This window comes from Ovis aries, chromosome 20 (assembly GCF_016772045.2).
Source record: "Ovis aries strain OAR_USU_Benz2616 breed Rambouillet chromosome 20, ARS-UI_Ramb_v3.0, whole genome shotgun sequence".
Lineage (NCBI taxonomy): Eukaryota > Metazoa > Chordata > Mammalia > Artiodactyla > Bovidae > Ovis > Ovis aries.
In genome coordinates this window covers 19185761-19203958 of record NC_056073.1, presented here as the reverse complement: position 1 = coordinate 19203958, position 18198 = coordinate 19185761, and the positions used below count along the sequence as shown (strand labels likewise).

Below are 18198 nucleotides of genomic sequence, written 5' to 3'. Positions count from 1 at the left end.
TGGCCAGGGCTTGGTGGGAATGACCCACTGGTTGTCATTTGGGACAGTTCAAAGCCTGGGAACTAGAACTATCTGAAATCTCACTCATTCACGTGTTTGGTGGTTGAGGGCACTTGTCAGCTGAAAACTTAGCTGGGGATGTCAGCCGGAACACTCCATGGTGCCTCTTCATGGGCTCTGGGCTTCCTCACAACATGGGGGCTGAGTTCCCAAAGAAGACACAGAGAGCCAGGCAGAGTCTGTGTCGCCTTTAATGACCCAGTCTCAGAAGTCACATACTGTGACAGTCTTCTTTTCATCTAAGCTGGCACAAAGGTCCACCCAATTTCAAGAAGGAAAATACAGACTTTTCCACTGGAGAGCCCATGGGACTGAAAATTGTACTATAGCCACTTTGGAAAAATAAAATCTGCCACAGTAGCTGTTTGATATCAGGGCTGGAATCTGAACCCAGATCTGCCCCCCTCTACAACCAGCCCTTCACACTGCACCACAGAACTCTGTGAAGTTAAGGACACAAGCCTGCCTCCAGGGCAGTAGAATGTAGTTGTGTTAAATATTACACCAATGTAGCTGAAAGAGTCAAACTCAGAAACAGAGGATTTGGACTTTGGGACCTTCTAAGGCTTGGTGTAGGTTTATGATATGAATGAGAATTGTTCTGTCTTCTGAAGCATGCTGGAGTCACTTGGAAGACTTATCAGGGCAATCAAGCTTGCATTTCTTTTTTTTTTTTTTTTGCATTTCTTTTTTTTAAATTAATTTTTATTGGAGTATAGTTGCTTTACAATGTTGTATTAGTTTCTACTGTACAACAAAGTGAACCAGCTATATATATATATATACATATATCTTCTCTGTTTTTTTGGATTTCCTTCCCATCAAACTTAGATTTCTTGTGTCCTTCCTGGGTTCCTAGGGTTTCATAAAATGAGAGCCCCAAATAAATCAAGTCACCAAGTTACATCCATGCTAGCTGAAGGCTTAGCAGTTAGATTATTGGAAGGACAGAGCATTTGATATTAAAAAACAATAATAAGAATATTATTAAATGCTTACTAATTAGTGAGTCTGATTTACTAATAAGAAAAGCTCAGGTATCTAATAACTGGGGAACTATTTAATTGAAATGAGGTGAATTCTATGGTAATACGTTAACAATGGACTGAGACAGGACAAGAGACAGAAGTAACAAGGAAGGATTAAACCAAGCAAGCTCTGCAGCATTTCAACATTCTTCCTTTTCTTTCCTTTTCCTTTTTTAAAAGTTCAGAGTAAACTGTATGTTTATGGGCCTAAAAGCCAGAGTTCTTGCTGTCTCGGGAAGGATAATCATGTTCTCAGGACTAGATGAGTTCTCAAAAGTGTACAAATGTAGTACACTTTTGATGTAGGGGATGAACTCTTAGCTGAGAGGGCAAAAGTTAGCAAGAGGAGGGTGTCAGCAAAGGAACAGCAGAGTCACGTGTAGGACCGGCTGTCAACTTGTGGGGCCACTGCAACGTGAAGGGGTGGCATCCTTCGTTCAAAATGATTAAAAGGATTTCGAGACAGCAACCACAGAGCGTTAAGCCAAGTGTGGGGCTCTTCTGAGCACAGGGTCTTGCGCACCTTTACCAACAGCAGGTGACAAGGCGGGTGGCAGAGGGCTGAGTTTTAAGAGGAGGAGATAGACAACAGTTCTAGTGACGAGAATAGTCAAGTAGGGCTAAGACAGAGAGGCAAGAAGGAAGGAACGCACGGAGAGAGGAACGGAAAGAGGAAGGGAAGGAGGGCGGAAGGAGAGGAGGAAACACGGGAAGGAGGGAGAGTGCTTAGTCCCAGAAAGTGACTGAAAGAGACCTGTTTTATAGGAAGGTGTTAAAGGACTTCCCTGGTGGTCCAGAGGCTAAGATTCCACGCTCCCAGTGCAGCTGGTCCAGGTTTGATCCCTGGTCAGGAAACTAGAGCCTGCATGCCGCAGCTCAAACCTGATGCAGCCACATACATTTTTGAAAAAGAAAAGAGGATGTTAAGTAGAAGCAGGACTGGCAAGAATTTTGAGAAACCACGTCACTTGTACGAACAGTTTGGACATGAAACAATAGGAAGGAAAACACATAGAAATGGAAAGAAGGGGCTGGAAAAAGGGGGCATTGGCGTGGTGTTGGGCTGGAGGGGGCGGTTCTTTCTTGGAGGGTGTGTGGACAAACAGGAGGGTGAGTACAGGCTCTGTGCAGAAGCCATAAAGCTCAGGGCAGGCTGAAGGTCGCTCCCAAGAGGCCTTGAGCCCAGTAATATTACTCAGCTCCTTGAATTATAGGCAGCCTTGGGCCCAAAGCCATTATCAGAACAAGCTGGTAACTCAGGTTCAGGGTATCTCTGGACCCTGCTCTCTTAGTCAGACACTTGAGCCAAGTAGCCTTCTGGGCATGGAGCCTACAAGTTCCTTTGGGAGGGGATATTTACATAACTATGTTCAGCTGTTTATAAAAACCATCTGGTGAGCTAAGGTGTTGATGACACATACTAAATTGATGGGTTACCTGTCTCAAGTAATATTTTTAAATTCACCTGTTGTGATGTTTAATTTGTATGTGTCATTTGGCTAGGCTGTCATGCCCAGGTATTTGGGCAAATATTATGCTGACTGCTTCCAGGCAGATTTTTTTTTTTTTTATAAGATGCGCATTTAAATGAGTAGACTTTGAGTAAAGCAGATGACCTTCTATCTTGTGTGCGGGCCTCATCCAGTCAGTAGAAGTCCTCAATAGAAATATGGCTGACAATGTCTGAAGAAGAGGGAATTCTGCCAACAGATTGTCTTTGAACTTGAACTGTGACTTTTCCCTAAGTCTCCAACTTGATGACATAGCCCATAAGGTTTTAGACTCACCTTCCACAATCAGATGGAGACAATCCTGTCTCTATCTCTATCTTTAGCTCTGCCGCCGCCGCTGCTGCTGCTAAGTCGCTTCAGTCGTGTCCGACTCTGTGCGACCCCATAGATGGCAGCCCACCAGGCTCCCCGTCCCTGGGATTCTCCAGGCAAGAACACTGGAGTGGGTTGCCATTTCCTTCTCCAATGCATGAAAGTGAAAAGTGAAAGTGAAGTCGCTCTGTCGTGTCCGACTCTTCGCTACCCCATGGACTGCAGCCTACCAGGCTCCTCTGTCCATGGGCTTTTCCAGGCAAGAGCACTGGAGTGGGGTGCCACTGCCTTCTCCTATCCACACACAAGTCCTGTTGGTTTTATTTCTCTGCAGAACTCTGACCAATACACCTGAAATTCTTCATATGACATTGTACAGGCAGCCTTCTGCGTAGAGCTTATTCAGCCTTTGTAATCAACTTCAGATAAATGCTGACAGTCTCTGAAGCCTCAAATGTATACTTATTACCTGTTTAGGAGATCAAACCAATCAATCCTAAAGGAAATCAACCTTGACTATTTCTTGGAAGGACAGATTCTGAAGCTGAAGCTCCAATACTTTGGCCACCTGATGTGAAGAGATGACTCATTGGAAAAGGCCCTGATGCTGGGAAAGATTGAGGGCAGGAGGAGACGGGGACAACAGAGAATGAGATGGTTGGATGTCATCACCAACTCAAGGACATGAGTTTGAGCAAATTCTGAGAGATACTGAAGGACAGGGAAGCCTGGGGTGATGTAGTCCATGCGGTTGCAAAGAGTCAGACATGACTTAGTGACTAAACCCAGAACAACAATTGAATGAAAAATGCCTAGAGTGACCCCAGTGAGTTATGCCTTATGTGACTGCTGAGAAAAAGAATGTTGTTTCTTTAAGGATAGAACTTACCTTCTTCAAGTGGACCACAAATCACCAAGTCTCGTCTCTATTCATGAGAGACTGACCAACCAAATGATTGGAACGACAGATCATTTGGTATTAAAAAGATGATCACACTAAGCCATATCATCTGACTTACATGAAGAAAGTGGGCAGATCCAAATACTATAGAGAGTAAATACTATAAAGAAAAATTCTTTCTCTTCCATTTGATATGAATCATTTTAGTGCTATATAGATGGATTGTTTTATCAAAAGAAAGTCCTCTTCTTGTCGTCTTTGTCACTTCAACATTCTTTCCTGTAAGAGAATAACTAGCCTAGGGAAAAGTTAGGAATCAAGAATTATATCCCCAGGAGTTCCCTGGTGGCCTAGTGGTTAGGATTCCAGGCTTTTACTGCTGTGGCCTGGGTTCAATCCCTGGTCAAGAAACAGGTCTTGCAAGTCGAATGGCACAGCAAAAAAAAATTATATCCTTGATTCTGCCATGGGCCCAGGCTGTGCAACCATGGGCAAGACATCTAGCCTTTCTGGGCCTATTTCCTTACTACTAAAAAGAAAGAGCTAGATCATATTGTGTCTGAAATCAACTCCAACCCGAGTGCTGTAGAATTTTTATCTGAAACTTGAAAAGAATGTTTGACCACTTAAGTCCTGAGGGACAGATTTCATAGGCTAAAGCAACAGAAAGTTGAAGTGTGACATTTAATTTCTTTGGAGAAAATTCAGGCTTCTTTCTTGACCTCATTTAGAACTTAATTTTGTGGGATTTTCTTTTTAAGGAATAGTTAAATAGCCTAAAAATCCTCCAATTTGAGCTATCAAACGTTTAAGCATCTGTTGTAGTCTGGGTCCAATCAGAAGAGAGAAGCCACACATTGGTTTTAGCGGGAGAAGTGTAACATAAAGCGATAATTAATTATGATACCAGAGTAACCATTACATATAAGGACAGTCTATATGGTATACTCTAGAGCTGAAGGAGAATAGCCCAGGGGTGGCAGACTTGGAAGGGGTGCAAATCTCACTGGAGAAGATGTGGTCAGGCCCGCAGAAAGCATCGAAGTTCACTCTTCTGGCGAGGCCAGAGCTGTTTTGGAATTGCTAGCCAAGCAATGGGCCACCCTCCTGCGTTCAAGAGGAAAGCAGATGATCAGCGCTGGGAGCCTAGGTGAGCAGAAGGATCCAGGGACTGGTGGGTACAGGGGACCCTCAGGCCACACGGGGCTTGCTGAGTGAGTAGCAGATCTGTGAGGCCACCTAGACCACAGGCAGGCTGTATGCAGGCGACATGGGGCCTTTCACTTCTGTGTTCAGAGGGCTGCAGAAAGGTTATCAGCAGGTGAGCCTGCAGAGGCCAGAGGGATCACTTTTTTTGGCTTGAGGCTGGAGACCTGACCCCCCAGCCCACACCAGAGCATCAGGAGAGCCCTTCTTTCTGCAGGGTCCCTTCCATGCTCTCTCCTGAGAAACCCTACCTCCATGCTCACTTTAGAAATGCTGAAAGGAATTCCCACTGTTTCTCACCCAACATTTATTGAAGGGTGCCTTTGGAGCTGGGAAACAATAACTTGATAAGTGACATGACATCTGTCCAGCTTAAATGGCATCTCTCCTCATCCTGCTATTTCTTTTGGGGTCCTCTCTGAATCATTCTTCTCTCTTCTGGATCTTGGTGCCCGCAAATGACTTTTGGGCAATTCTCAGCTTCCCTTTATTGTCTGGAGATGAAGCTCTATGTACCTTGGTTTGTTTGTGGAGTGTCTGTTGTTCACTGACTCCTGGGTTCCTGAGGTCCTTTCAGAGATCCTGGGAGTTCACACTATTTTCAAAGTCATCATTTCTCCCTCAGGTTGCTATTTTGTGGGTAAAATTTACTGGGGTTTTAGTGCAAATAAAGGAAGTGGTATAGAGTTGTCATACACGAAGAGAAAAAAAAAAAAAGAGCTGATCTCATTTATGAATGATTTTGACGAAGCTGTTAAAGTTATCTAATGTAATTAAAATCTCAGCCCGTGAGTACGTATCTTTTAAACATTCTGGTGGATTAAATGGGAAATGCATATTTAGCTCTTTGGCCACATTGCCAAGCACAGTGATTGTCTCAGGAGAACTGCTTGTGCAATTGACCTGACCAGTAGTTTTTCTCATAGAGCAGTTTTTAGCTGAAAGGCAACCAGCAGACAAACCATGGTTTTTCCAGACATTTCCTGGAAAATGAAGGAAATGAGCTTGTCATTTCAAGACTAACAGCTGGCGGTATCCATTGCCAATAATAAAAGACAAACTTTGAAGAGAAAATGAGAATATTGGAAAATAGGTATTTGCCACTAGGAATTTGACAGCTTCTCCTTGCTTAAAATTTTCTGATGATCTTGGTGGTGATATACTGAATGAGATATTTTGCTATCATATGAGAAAGTGTATGACCATTTGGAAGATTCAAGTCTGTGAAATATTATTTTCAAAATGATGAATTTGTGATATGACAAAACCATCCATGAGTAAAAGATCCATTCAAAGTGCGAGATAGATGGATTTTTTTTCTTTTTAGTCGAATGGAAGAATTTCATTGGTAGGGTTTCAAATTCCACCTATCAACCAACTTTTAAGAAACTACCACTTGTTGAGTTTCGGTATGGTATAAAAGAAAAATACTTGCAACTATCTGAAATTATCTGAAAAGGCTATTAAATTACTCCTTCCTTTTCCAACTATGTATCTGGGTAAGGCCAGATTTTTTTCACAGACTCCAAACAAATAGGAAAATACTGAATGCAGAAGCTGACTTCTCTTAAGTCAGTCAAAGATTTTGTAAAACTATAACAATGCCACTCTTCTTACTAAATTTTTTCTAAATATATGGTTTCTTTATATTAAAATATGCTGTTTCTGTTAACATGTAATATATTTGTCATTATTGTTATATTTTGATGAATGAGGAAATAAATATGTTTTAGCTTTAATTATAATACAGTAAATATCGATAGCTATAACCCACATGAACAAAAGCTCTTTCGTATTCCCAACAATCTTAAAAGGCACAAAAGGATTCTGAAACCAAAAGAGTTGGAACACGGCTGTCTTAAGCTGATAATTTTCCATTAGCTGCTTGATTTTAGAAAAATTGCTGAAAGTTATGAGTGCAAAGATTGAGACTTAAGGTCACAGGGTGAATCAGAGGCAGAGGTGGGTCTAGTACCGTAGTCTTCTGCTATAATGCCTTCAGCAACCCAGGTTTCTTTCTCAGGATGCTCTTTCGAGGGCCGACATCAAAATTTTGAGATACTCAAGTCATAAAAATGGAGCAATGTCATCCTTCCCTCCACATGCATGCTTTCTAACAGGAACTCAGTTTTAGGTACCTGGGCTTATTGCCGCTGAAGGCAATGTAAATAAAACATTAGCCAAGCTTACCATATAGCATGAGAGACTACGTCATAGCATATAATACGACTTAGTTGGCACACAACATATAATGTATAATCATACAACCTATATCATTGCATCCTGCCATTACTATTATATGTACTATTACATAGTGTATAATGGTTTATGTTTTTTAAAAATATTTATTTTTATTCGTTTGACTGCACTGGGTCTTGGTTGTGGCACGTTTCTGTCTTCTTTATGGCATGCAGGATCTTTAGTTGTGCAATGTGGGATCTAGTTCCCTGATCAGGGATTGAACCCAGGCCTCCTGCATTAACAGTGCTGAGTCTTAGCCACTGGGGTACAAAGTTTATGTGTTTATGTGTTATTACAGCTTAGATGATATAGAATGTGTTAATAATATAGTATAATATAGCAAAGTATAGTATAGCATATACATGTTCTAGTAAATAAATTTACTATACCTAGGGAAGAGACTGGAGAAGGCAATGGCACCCCACTCCAGTACTCTCGCCTGGAAAATCCCATGGACGGAGGAGCCTGGTGGGCTGCAGTCCATGGGGTCGCGAAGAGTTGGACACGACTGAGCGACTTCACTTTGACTTTTCACTTTCATGCATTGGAGAAGGAAATGGCAACCCACTCCAGTGTTCTTGCCTGGAGAATCCTAGGGTTGGGGGAACCTGGTGGGCTGCCGTCTATGGGGTCAGACATGACCAAAGCGACTTAGCAGCAGCAGCAGCAGGGAAGAGACAGTACTTTGGGGTCAGAGCTGGCTGGCAGTTGTATGCACGTGAGGCCCGTGGAAAAGTGGAATGATGAACTTGGGGAGTTTGCCAGCCGCTGTACATCATTCTCCTTTGACCCCACTGTTGGCATTCGTTTCCTAGTGCTGCCAAAATAAATGACCATAAACTGGGCTGCTTATAACAACAGAAATGTATTCTCTCACAGTTCTGGAGGCTGGCAGTTTGCAATCAAGTTGGCAGCAGGGCCATGCTCTCTCTGAAGTCTCTAGAGAAGACCTCGCCCTAATCTCCTCCAGCTTCTGGGGTCTGCTGACCATCCTTGGTGTCCTTGGTTTGCCGATATATCTATCCATCCAATCTCTGCCTCCGTCTCAATACGACATTTTTGTCTGTGCACAAATGTTTAGGGCCCACTTGAATCCAATATGACCTCATCTTGACTCAATTTTATCTGTAAAATTTTGCTTCCAAAAAGATCACACTCGCAGGTTCCACGTGGACATGAATTTGGGAGGGAATGTTATTCAACCCAGTTCACCATGTCTTTGACTACCCCAGCCCCCATCTGGATTTTTCCTCCTACCTTCCAGGGCCTGGGGTCCCCCTGAATCCCCCGAAGTTCTTGGTTGATGTTTCAAGTGGCTGCCACAAGCATACCACGTTTAACCCATGAGTTTATCAAATGGTTTATATGGGGCACAGGACTGGTTAGTTGGGAAGGAGGAAAAGAGGAAAATGAACAACTCAATACTAAAGAAATAATAACCCAATTAAAATACGGGCTAAGGACTTGAATAGATGTTTTTCCAAAGAAGACATGCAAACATCCAACAAAAAAAGAATTCTCAATATCAGTAACTATGAGAGGAATGCAAATCAAAACCACGATGAGATCTCACCTCAGGATAGCTATTCTAGAAAAAACAAACGACAAGTCTTGGCCAGAATGAAATTAGCACCCTCACACACTGTTGGTGAAAATACTAAGTGGAGCAGTGACTATGGAAAACAGTGTCGTGGATCCTCAAAAAAATAAAAAATAGAACTACCATATGACCCAGTAATCCGACTTCTGGGGAGTCAGCTAAAATAACAAATCAGAATCTGAAAGAGATATTAGCACTCCTGTGTTCATTATGACTGTATGTCCTAAGTTGCTTCTATTGTGTCCAACTATTTGTGGCCCTATGGATAGTAGTCCACCAGGCTCCTCTGTCCATGGGATTCTCCAGGCAGGAATACTGGAGTGGGTTGCCATACCCTCCTCCAGGGGATCTTCCTGACCTAGGAATCAAACTCATGTCTCTTATATCTTTTGCATTGGCAGGGGGGTTCTTTACCACTAGCACTACCTGGGAAGCCCTGTGTTCATTATAGCACTATTTAAATAGGCGAGATATGAAAACGGCCAAATGTTCATTGATAGATGAGTGGATTAAAAACTGATGTATACACACAGTGGAATATTATGCAGACTTAAAAAAGAAGGAAATTCTAAAATATGTAACAACATGGATGAATCTCAAGGACATGACAGTGAGAGAATTAAACTGATCACAGAAAGACAAATACTGCATGCTCCCACTTATATGAAGTAACTCAAATAGCGACTGAACTGAACTGAAAAATAGCGAAAGTCACAATATCAAAAAGTGGAAAGGTGGTTGTCAGGGGCAAAGAGAGGGGAAAGTGGGGAGTTCCTAATACAGAAATACAGTTTCATTTGAGCAAAGTGAGTAAGCGCTGGAGAGCCGACAATACTGCCTTGCACAGCGAAACATGTCTTAAGAGGGTAGATCTCATGTTCATTGTTCCCAGCACAAGAAAACGGAAGGGAAGGGACTGTGAAACTGCAAGAGAGATGCAGAGACAGTAAGACAGACCCCTGGTGTCGTGTTTCTCTTGGCCTTTTGGCAATTTTTGTTTGCCACATCTAGAATCCTAACAAGACAAGAGTGGACATGGGGAACGGTGACTGCCACCAGCCTCTACAGCCCACAGAGCTGTGGCATATGGGCTGCAGTCTGGGAAGCATCCAGACATCCCCAGCGCCCTCACCTCCTGCTCCATGACTTTGGGTGACCATGCTACCTGTCTGGGCTGGGTCCTCAGGATGGAGTCTGTGCATGGCAGTTAAGAACTCTGGGTCTGGAACCAGATTGCCTGAGTTCATCCTAGGGGCTCTCAGGCCAGTGATGTCCCCTCTCTGTAATTTACCCTCAGCTCCCACGTCTGTAAAAGGATGACACTATCTCACTACCCAGGTTTCACATGAGGAATAAATGCATTAATAATGTTATGTAAAGCAGCAGTTGCCTGGCAGTCTAGTGGTTAAGACTCTGTGCCTCCAATCCAGGGGCTTCAGGTTCAATCCCTGGTTGGGGAACTAATCCCACATGCCAGGTGATGTGACCAAAAATAAATAAGTAAGAATAAAAGATTTGAATTGAACAGAGAGCTTGTTATTCATGATAATGCAATGAAATAAAAAGCAGTATATGGAAAGCACTTAGAACAATGCCTGACAATATTGATATTCATTGGTATTATTAACATTATTATATGAATTTTGGGCCCAGCTAATAAGAATGCCAATATTTCTGTAGTTCCTACTTCGAGTATGTTATGAGTATCCCCACTCCCACCCTCACCACCAGAGGTAAAGACAGATAAGAGTGTGTGGCTTCTGTTTTTGAATTCTCGGCTTGTCACTTACATCATAACCGACCCTGGGAAAAATTCCTTTGTCAGGATGTATTAAGGGACCAAGAACCTGTCAACAGGGTGCTTCTTGAGAAAGATACTTTTAGGAACTGATGTCATCAACCCAAGTTTTGCACCAGTCATTATTAAATCCATAGTTGCCTGTCTGAGTGTGGCTTTATCGGTAACGTTAGCCCTGTGGTCAGGGTGGTGCCTGCCCTATGCCCTCCGCCTTTCTGATTTTCTATAACCAAGCCTGTGGTGTCTGAAACACTCAGAGTGGATCTGTTTCCAGCACCAAGGAAAGTGAGAACTGAATAAGGATGGAGTTCCAGGTAGAGTTAAGAGAAAGGTGAAATAACTGTAATTTCATAGCAATTACCTACAAGCAACACCAGCAAAGGCACCAGTTTTCCATTATAAACCTGAATCTCTGCTGGGAGTGATGGGCCAGGCAGAAAAAAGCACACACTGATGCTCTCCTGTATGAAAGAAGACATCCACACCCCTCCCCACCCCAAGCCCACAGCAAAAAAAAGTTGCGGGGGAAAATAATGTGCTGAGCTTGGAGGGCAATTTTTTCTCCTTCTCTTTCAAAAAAAGGAAGAAAGAAAAGAAGTCTTAGTAAGCGCCCATTACAGGATGTTGGTGGGATTGTTGTCAGCTTTTCAAGCCACACTATGGGCCTTTTCTCCAGGGATCCTCCTTGTGATTGGAGCCTGGTCCTGATGAGGCCACAGTTGCCAGGGTAGCCAAGGGCAAACTAGAGTGAGTGGGTGGGAATTCCCTGGAGGTCAAGAAGTTAAGGCTGAGCTTCCACTGCAGGAGGCACAGGTTCGATCCCGGTCAGGGAACTAAGATCCCACATGCCTTGAGGCCAGTACAAACAAAGACATTTGCAAAACAAAAAAACCACCTTAAAACAACAACAACAAAAACTAGAGTGATTGGGTAATTTCTCCCTCCAAGTACCGTTTCGGGGCCAGTAAACCAGGCTCCTTTGTCCATGGAATTCTCCAGGCAAGAATACTGGAGTGGGTTGCCATTTCCTTCTCCAGGCGATCGTCTCAACCCAGGAATTGAACCCGGGTCTCCTGCATTGCAGGTGGATTTTTTACCATCTGCGCCACCAGAGAAGCCTCAGAGTTAGTAGGTGATTTCTCCCTCCAGGTACCATTTTGGAGCCAATAAACCACTCAGTGGAAATAAATCACACAGAAATCAGTTCTTCAACCTTTTTCTTCCTGTGTTTGCTGAAAATATACTCTATAAAATTCACATCTCTGCAGCCCATTCAGAGGTAAAAGTGGACTTGCCTTTCAGAGAAAAAAAATTCTGTTTTGAGGAGGGTACTGAGAAGGGGAAAGTCGGGGAGCAGGAGTGTGCAGGTCCTCAATAATGCCGTGATTATCTGTGTGTACCTGTCTCATGCCCTGGTCCACACCTAGGAGGGTCCTAAGCGCCTGAGTAAATGCTGTTTTGAATCCCCTGTGTACAGTGCTTTGCACATGATCAATATGTATTCACTGTTCGAAAGAATAATTTAACAAATGAATAGGTTATTGACACAAGGTCAAGTAGTAGTCAGAACTAAGTGGGACATTGATTAAAGTCTTGAGCCTGCAGATTAGATAGAAAGAGGTCAAAATCTGAGGATCTGTACTCTTGACATCCTCATGAAGCAAGGACTAAAGGGTAGAGGATAAGCGATAGAGGAATATGCTTTGGTGAGGTTATTGATATAACCGAAGGAAAGCATTTCAGATGGTTAGAACTGTCCTCAGAATGGACTGGTTTGAGAGAGATAAATTGCTGGTGAGCGGAGCTATTCAAGCATAGACAAGATGATTACTCAGGAGTACAGAAGTTGGTCCAGCATTCTTGGTGTCAGATTATGTGATATTAAGGGATTTCCTGGTGGCTCAGATGGTAAAGAATCTGCCTGCATTGTGGAAGACCCGGGTTCAATCCCTGGATCGAGAAGATCCTTCAGAGAAGGGAATGGCAACCCACTCCAGTATTCTTGCCTGGAGAATTCCATGGACAGAGCAGCCTGGCAGGCTACAGTCCAGGTCTCAGAGTCAGACACGACTGAGCAACTAACACTTTCACAACACTTTCCCTGTGATGTTAAAGGTCTCTTTTTCTCAATGGTTTCAGAAAGTTATGGGTCTGCATAATCACCATGCTGGAAACTCACATTCAGTTCCACAGAGTTTATTGAGCCCTTTCTCTCTGCCAAGCGTCACCCTACATTAGGAAGACAATGATAAATAATAAAAGGCAGCTTTAAAGGAAGGCTGGAGCATGGACTTAGGTCTCCTCAAACTGGTGTCTAACTGTTAGAATCCTATATGCCTTCTTGCTAACGTGCACAAGCCGACTCAGGACTCTCGTGCTTTTCTTTTTAGGCTGGAATCGATGGGGAAAGCATTGGCAACTGTCCCTTCTCTCAGCGTCTCTTTATGATCCTCTGGCTGAAAGGAGTTGTGTTCAATGTCACCACGGTGGATCTGAAAAGGTAAAGGATGGTGCATTCGTGAGCAGTAGGTTTCGCTGTAGGAACAGATGATTGTCCATGAAGGAGGGCGAAAACCTTCTCTCAGTTCCTAGCTGCCTCCTGCTCACACCTCTTGGGCCAGACCCCTAGTTAAAAGGGAGGCTGAGAAAACAAGCATCACCCCTGGGACAGAGCAAGTCCCAATTTGCAAGGAAGAAGGAGGGACTGGGCACTGGGTATCACGACTGAGTGTCTGGCACAGAGATGGGCATGGACATCTGAAAATCCAGAGTGAGCCATTCCCAATGCCCTCGTCCTGGGGAACCCCAGCCAGACTCCAGGTGTGAGAGGTTGAGTTTCCAAGGAGCTGAGATCCAGACCGTTTCTCCCACTATGTTCCCATCTTTAGAAGTCGTTAGTGTGAAAGCTCTGGATTAGAGACTGGGGTGGAGTGTTACTAGTATCCTGCTTCTAAAGTGCAGTTTTAATGACTGTTTAAAATTCTGGCATCGTTCACCACCACGAGCCACGTGCTTTCCTTCTTGCTTCTCTCCTCTCTCCTCTGCTTCCCCTTTAAATGGGGACTGGCTCAGACGCATTCTCCCGGTGTTCATCCTCCTCCTCGGTGAGCTTAGCACACTCTCCCTGCCACCTTCATGTCAGTTATCCTGCACCTAGACCCCTGCTCTCCTCTTGCTGTTTCCACTTGAGTTTTCTGTTATCACTTTAAAATATCTTTGCTGAAACTTGTACCTTCATTTTCCCTTTGAGTTGAGTCCCCACCACACACAAAAAAAAACACCCTGAATTCCTTTGTTCTTTCATTTTTATGGGCACTGAAGCATTTCCAGCTTCCTCCTCTTGCTACCCTCCTTGTCCATCAGTAGCCAAGTATCCTCTCTCCATGCTGTTTCTTACTTCCGAGCTCTCTCCTCTATTCTCAAAGCCCACACTTGGTCCAGGTCCCACCACTGGTAGTTAGACAGTCTCTTTGTTCTTCAAGCTGGTCTTCATCCATCCGGGTTCTCTCTGTCTGTCTCTCCTCATCCTTTATATTATCATAAGGATATTTTTCCTAAAACAATCCTTTAACCATGTGGAGAGATGGTGCCCAATTCCCAGGACCAACCCCATCTCCTGGGAATCCTCCCCCTCCTACCCCACCACTTTCAGGCACATCTATCCCTCAGCCTCCCCCAGACTCACCCAGTGTCTGTGGTCCCTGCTGCCCAGCTCCATCAATTTGCATCTCACCAGGTTATGATATCTACAGTCCTGATAAACAATTAGCCTTGCTTTCCCATAAAAAAAAATCACATAAAGTGTGAGTTTTTTTCTTCCTTCTATTCAAGGAAACCTAGACACAGTTAAATGGCTTGTTTAAGGTGCCCATCTATGATTGGAGGGGCTATCACCAAAAACCCCATCTCCTCGGTTCAGATACCATGCTCTTCAGGACTCATCAGTTATGAAGTTTGTTTTGTCATTCACGGAAGACCTTGAATCCCTCAAGGGCAGGTTGAGATCATGTTGAGATTAAGTTTCTTTGTATCTGTCCTAGCAGCTCATTCATTCATTCAGGGGCCCAGCTAACCTTTGACAAATGAATGAACACACCCATGTAATACAGTGTCTGCAAGAGCTGACTTTTGTACAGTTGGGACGATTGGCTTCCTTTAGTGGAGAAGAAGAGGTCTTTGGAGTATCATCTGTTGAACGTGGACTCTGTTTGGCTGTGGATCAGCCACCCCAGCATTCCTCAGATCCTTACGAGGCTCTTTCCTTTCTGTTATCACATCTGATCCTGCCAACGCCCTTCAAGTAGGCCAGTCAAGTATCAAGACTCTAGTTTTATAGATAAGGGGACTTTCTTACTGAAAAAAAAAAATATATATATATATACATATATACATATATATGTATATATATATGAATTAAGGAACTTTTAAAATGCTTGATAATAGTGAAGTTTAGCAATTCCCAGCAAAACTAATTTCCAATCCTGGCTCCACCATGAGTTGAGTGTCCTTGAACAAGTTACCCTCTCTTTCCAGAGCCTGCTTCCTTATGGGTGCGATGGGCATAGCAGTGGTTGTTTCTGTGTGAGGATCTGGGGAGGCAGGCCATGGACCACTTGCATTCACTCACTGTTGTGCTGGCTGGTAGCAAGAACACCACCTGTGTTGGCTCTTCTTAGCATCATCTTGACCTCCAGTCAGGGAAGGAGGACTGATGTATATTAAATGATCCGTAAGTTAGACTTGGCAATAGGTAATTAAGTCCTAACTATATAATTTCATAACTGCTGAAGAGAGTCAACAAAGAGATGGGCCCTACCCTGACCAGCGTCCCTGGGCAACATAAGCTGGGCTCCAGCAGCCGCAGGCAGTACCTCAGAAGGATGCCAGACTCCAGAGGCCATTGTTCTGCTGAGTCTTAGGAAAAAAAAAAAAAATCATCCTTAATAATTTCACCAGGGCTTCCCTGGTAGCTCAGATGGTAAAGAATCTGCCTGCAATGCAGGAGACCCAGGTTCAATCCCTGGGTCGGGAAGGTCCCCTGAAGGAAGAAATGGCAACCCACTCCAGTATTCTTGCCTGGAGAATCCCCATGGGCAGAGGAGCCTGGCAGGCTGCAGTCCATGAGGTCACAAAGAGTCAGACATAACTGAGCAACTAACACTCTCATAATTTCCAGATCTTTAAGCCACAGAGAGGTCATTGCTGAAATATAAAATCAGTGTGTATTTTTCCCACCCTGCTGGGAACCCAAGCTTCATTGCCTTGTGCATGCGTGCGCGCGCGCGCGTGTGTGTGTGTGTGTGTGTGTGTGTGTGTGTGTATGCAGGCTCAGTCATGTCTGACTCTTTGTGATCCGCCTAGACTGTAGCCCTCCAGGCTCCTCTATCCACGGGATTTCCCAGGCAAGAGTTCTGGAGTGGGTTGCCATGTTCTACTCCAGGGGATCTTCCCAACCCAAGGACTGAACCAACATCTCTTGTGTCTCTTACACTGGCAGGTGGATTCCTTACCACTGAGCCACTGGGAAGCCCATCACTGCCTTAGGTGAGCTCTTATGAGCCGCCAGGGAAGCCCTTAGAACACAGGCAGAGAAGGTAAAAATGGCCTTCCGTTGTCTGAAAGGAGGAACACATATGAAGTAGACACAGGGACTAAGGAAATTAGATTTTAGAAGTGCTTTCAGGGTCAATTGTCTGAGGAGTTCCAAGTGCCCCAGAAGGCAGCTGGAGAGTGTGTGTGTTTGGGCATGGACGCGGGAGGGACACCCTAATAGAAATTCCTGTCTTCCCCTCCCAGGCTGATTACGCCAGGAATGTGTTTCATTACAGACTCCTCTTCCCCCTTGTTTACTCTCTTGGTTCCTCTCTCTACTGTTCCCCGCCTCGCCTGCCTCCCACAAGGAGTGTGCATTCTCAGAGAGAGGGTTTGGGGTGACTCTGATGTCCCAGCCCTGCCCCGGGAAGTTTCCGTCGTGCTCCCTCTGTGCTCCGTGTAGTCTTCTCCCTCCACAAGTCCTCCATCCGTCTGCTGGCCCTTCTCCCCCTTCTTTGCTCCATCCCCACTCCCGCCTTGAATAAGGACCCATGTCAAACACAACATCACTTCCTTCCTCCCGTGCATACCTTGAAGAACACAGAAGATTGTTCTTAGTGGAGAAGCATGACTGAATTCATGAATATTCAAAGTTCAGGATTCTGCCTAATACATTTTTGTTAAGCGAACAAGTGAAGGACCTTTTGAAAGCAAACCCCAACTTCTGCCCTGGGTATTGGACTCTTGGCTCTAGCTTAGATAGTCACCTGTGATCAGGCTCTGCTTTTTTCACAGTCCATCCTGTCTTGCTCCTATTACTGAATTCTACCAGCTGGATTTCCTATATCACACCATGTTCATCCAGAACCTCCACCCTTCTCTGCCCTATGTCCCATTCCAAGTCTGTTTTTGCTAACGGGCATATAATGAACGATCCACCCCAGGTCTCCATGTCCATGAAGCGCCCTGGTGTAAGCCACCTCCTGAACCTTGCTCTCTCCTCTCCACAGAAAGCCAGCTGACCTGCACAACCTTGCCCCTGGTACCCATCCACCCTTCCTGACGTTCAACGGGGATGTGAAGACAGACGTCAATAAGATCGAGGAGTTCCTGGAGGAGACTTTGACCCCTGAAAAGTAATGAGCTGCTTCTTTCCAGAGCTAATGATGGGGAGGGTTCCATGTACTTCTCTAGAACCTGGGAGTAGATTTCCAAAAGAGCCTCATTGACTCAGAGCTCAGGACCCTCTTTGCAAAGAGAGAGTCTCGTACGGCCCTCCTCACCCCCAAAGGGCTGTTTGTCTCCAGCCTGCTCCACAAAGCTCAGCCCCCAAGAGCTGATGCCCCCTAAACACGTCCTCTCTCCCAGCCCCTCTGCCTGAGTGGGGGCAGAGGCTCCTTCATGGCAGAACAAGAGCTGAAAGGTCAACGAAGTGAAGTGAAAAGTCAGCCAGGAGAGAGGTAATCCCATGACTTAAAACCACACCAACGTATGAATAAGATCCACAAATCTGACCCCGTCTGGTCGGAACCCATAATTAAATATGAAAAAAAAAAAAAAAGGACTGAAAGCAGTTTGACTTCTGAAAACGAGGTCAGTAAGGGGAGAAACCAGAGCGCTGGTTCTATAGATAAGTTGCTCCTAATGGGAAAGAGGAGAGAAGAGCCCTGAAATCCTAAAAGCTGCTGGAAACTAGACGTGTGCATTGTACCTAGACGGAAGTTAGAGATTCAAACAATCACCTTTAGAAAAAAGAAAAACTAGAGCAATAATAATATTAATACATACAGAGGAAGACGTGCAGAAACAATCCTGCAGGCTTGTCCCTGAAAAGCTTTAAGCAAAGATGTTGTAGAGTCCGTTTTCAGGTTCTTTGGGGGATGTGGGAATATAGGGAGAGCAGAGGATGGAAACTCCTAGAAATCAACTAGGAGGAGCCAGTTGGTGACATTCCAGGTCAGACAGACTAGAGGGCTGGGCTCAGGCAGTGACAGTGAGATGGGAGCAGA

The 18198-nt window shown here is 44.4% G+C and overlaps 1 protein-coding gene across 2 annotated transcripts in view; it reads left to right on the top strand.

Moving 5' to 3' along the window:
• The window catches only part of CLIC5 (chloride intracellular channel 5), a 166122-nt gene that overhangs the window by 101449 nt on the left and 46475 nt on the right, over window positions 1–18198 (top strand). For both annotated transcript variants that reach the window (XM_004018861.6, XM_004018860.6), the window contains exons 2-3: window positions 13048–13157; window positions 17200–17325. In XM_004018861.6, the coding sequence (XP_004018910.2) occupies window positions 13048–13157; window positions 17200–17325 (236 nt within the window). The remainder of the gene's footprint in view (window positions 1–13047; window positions 13158–17199; window positions 17326–18198) is intronic.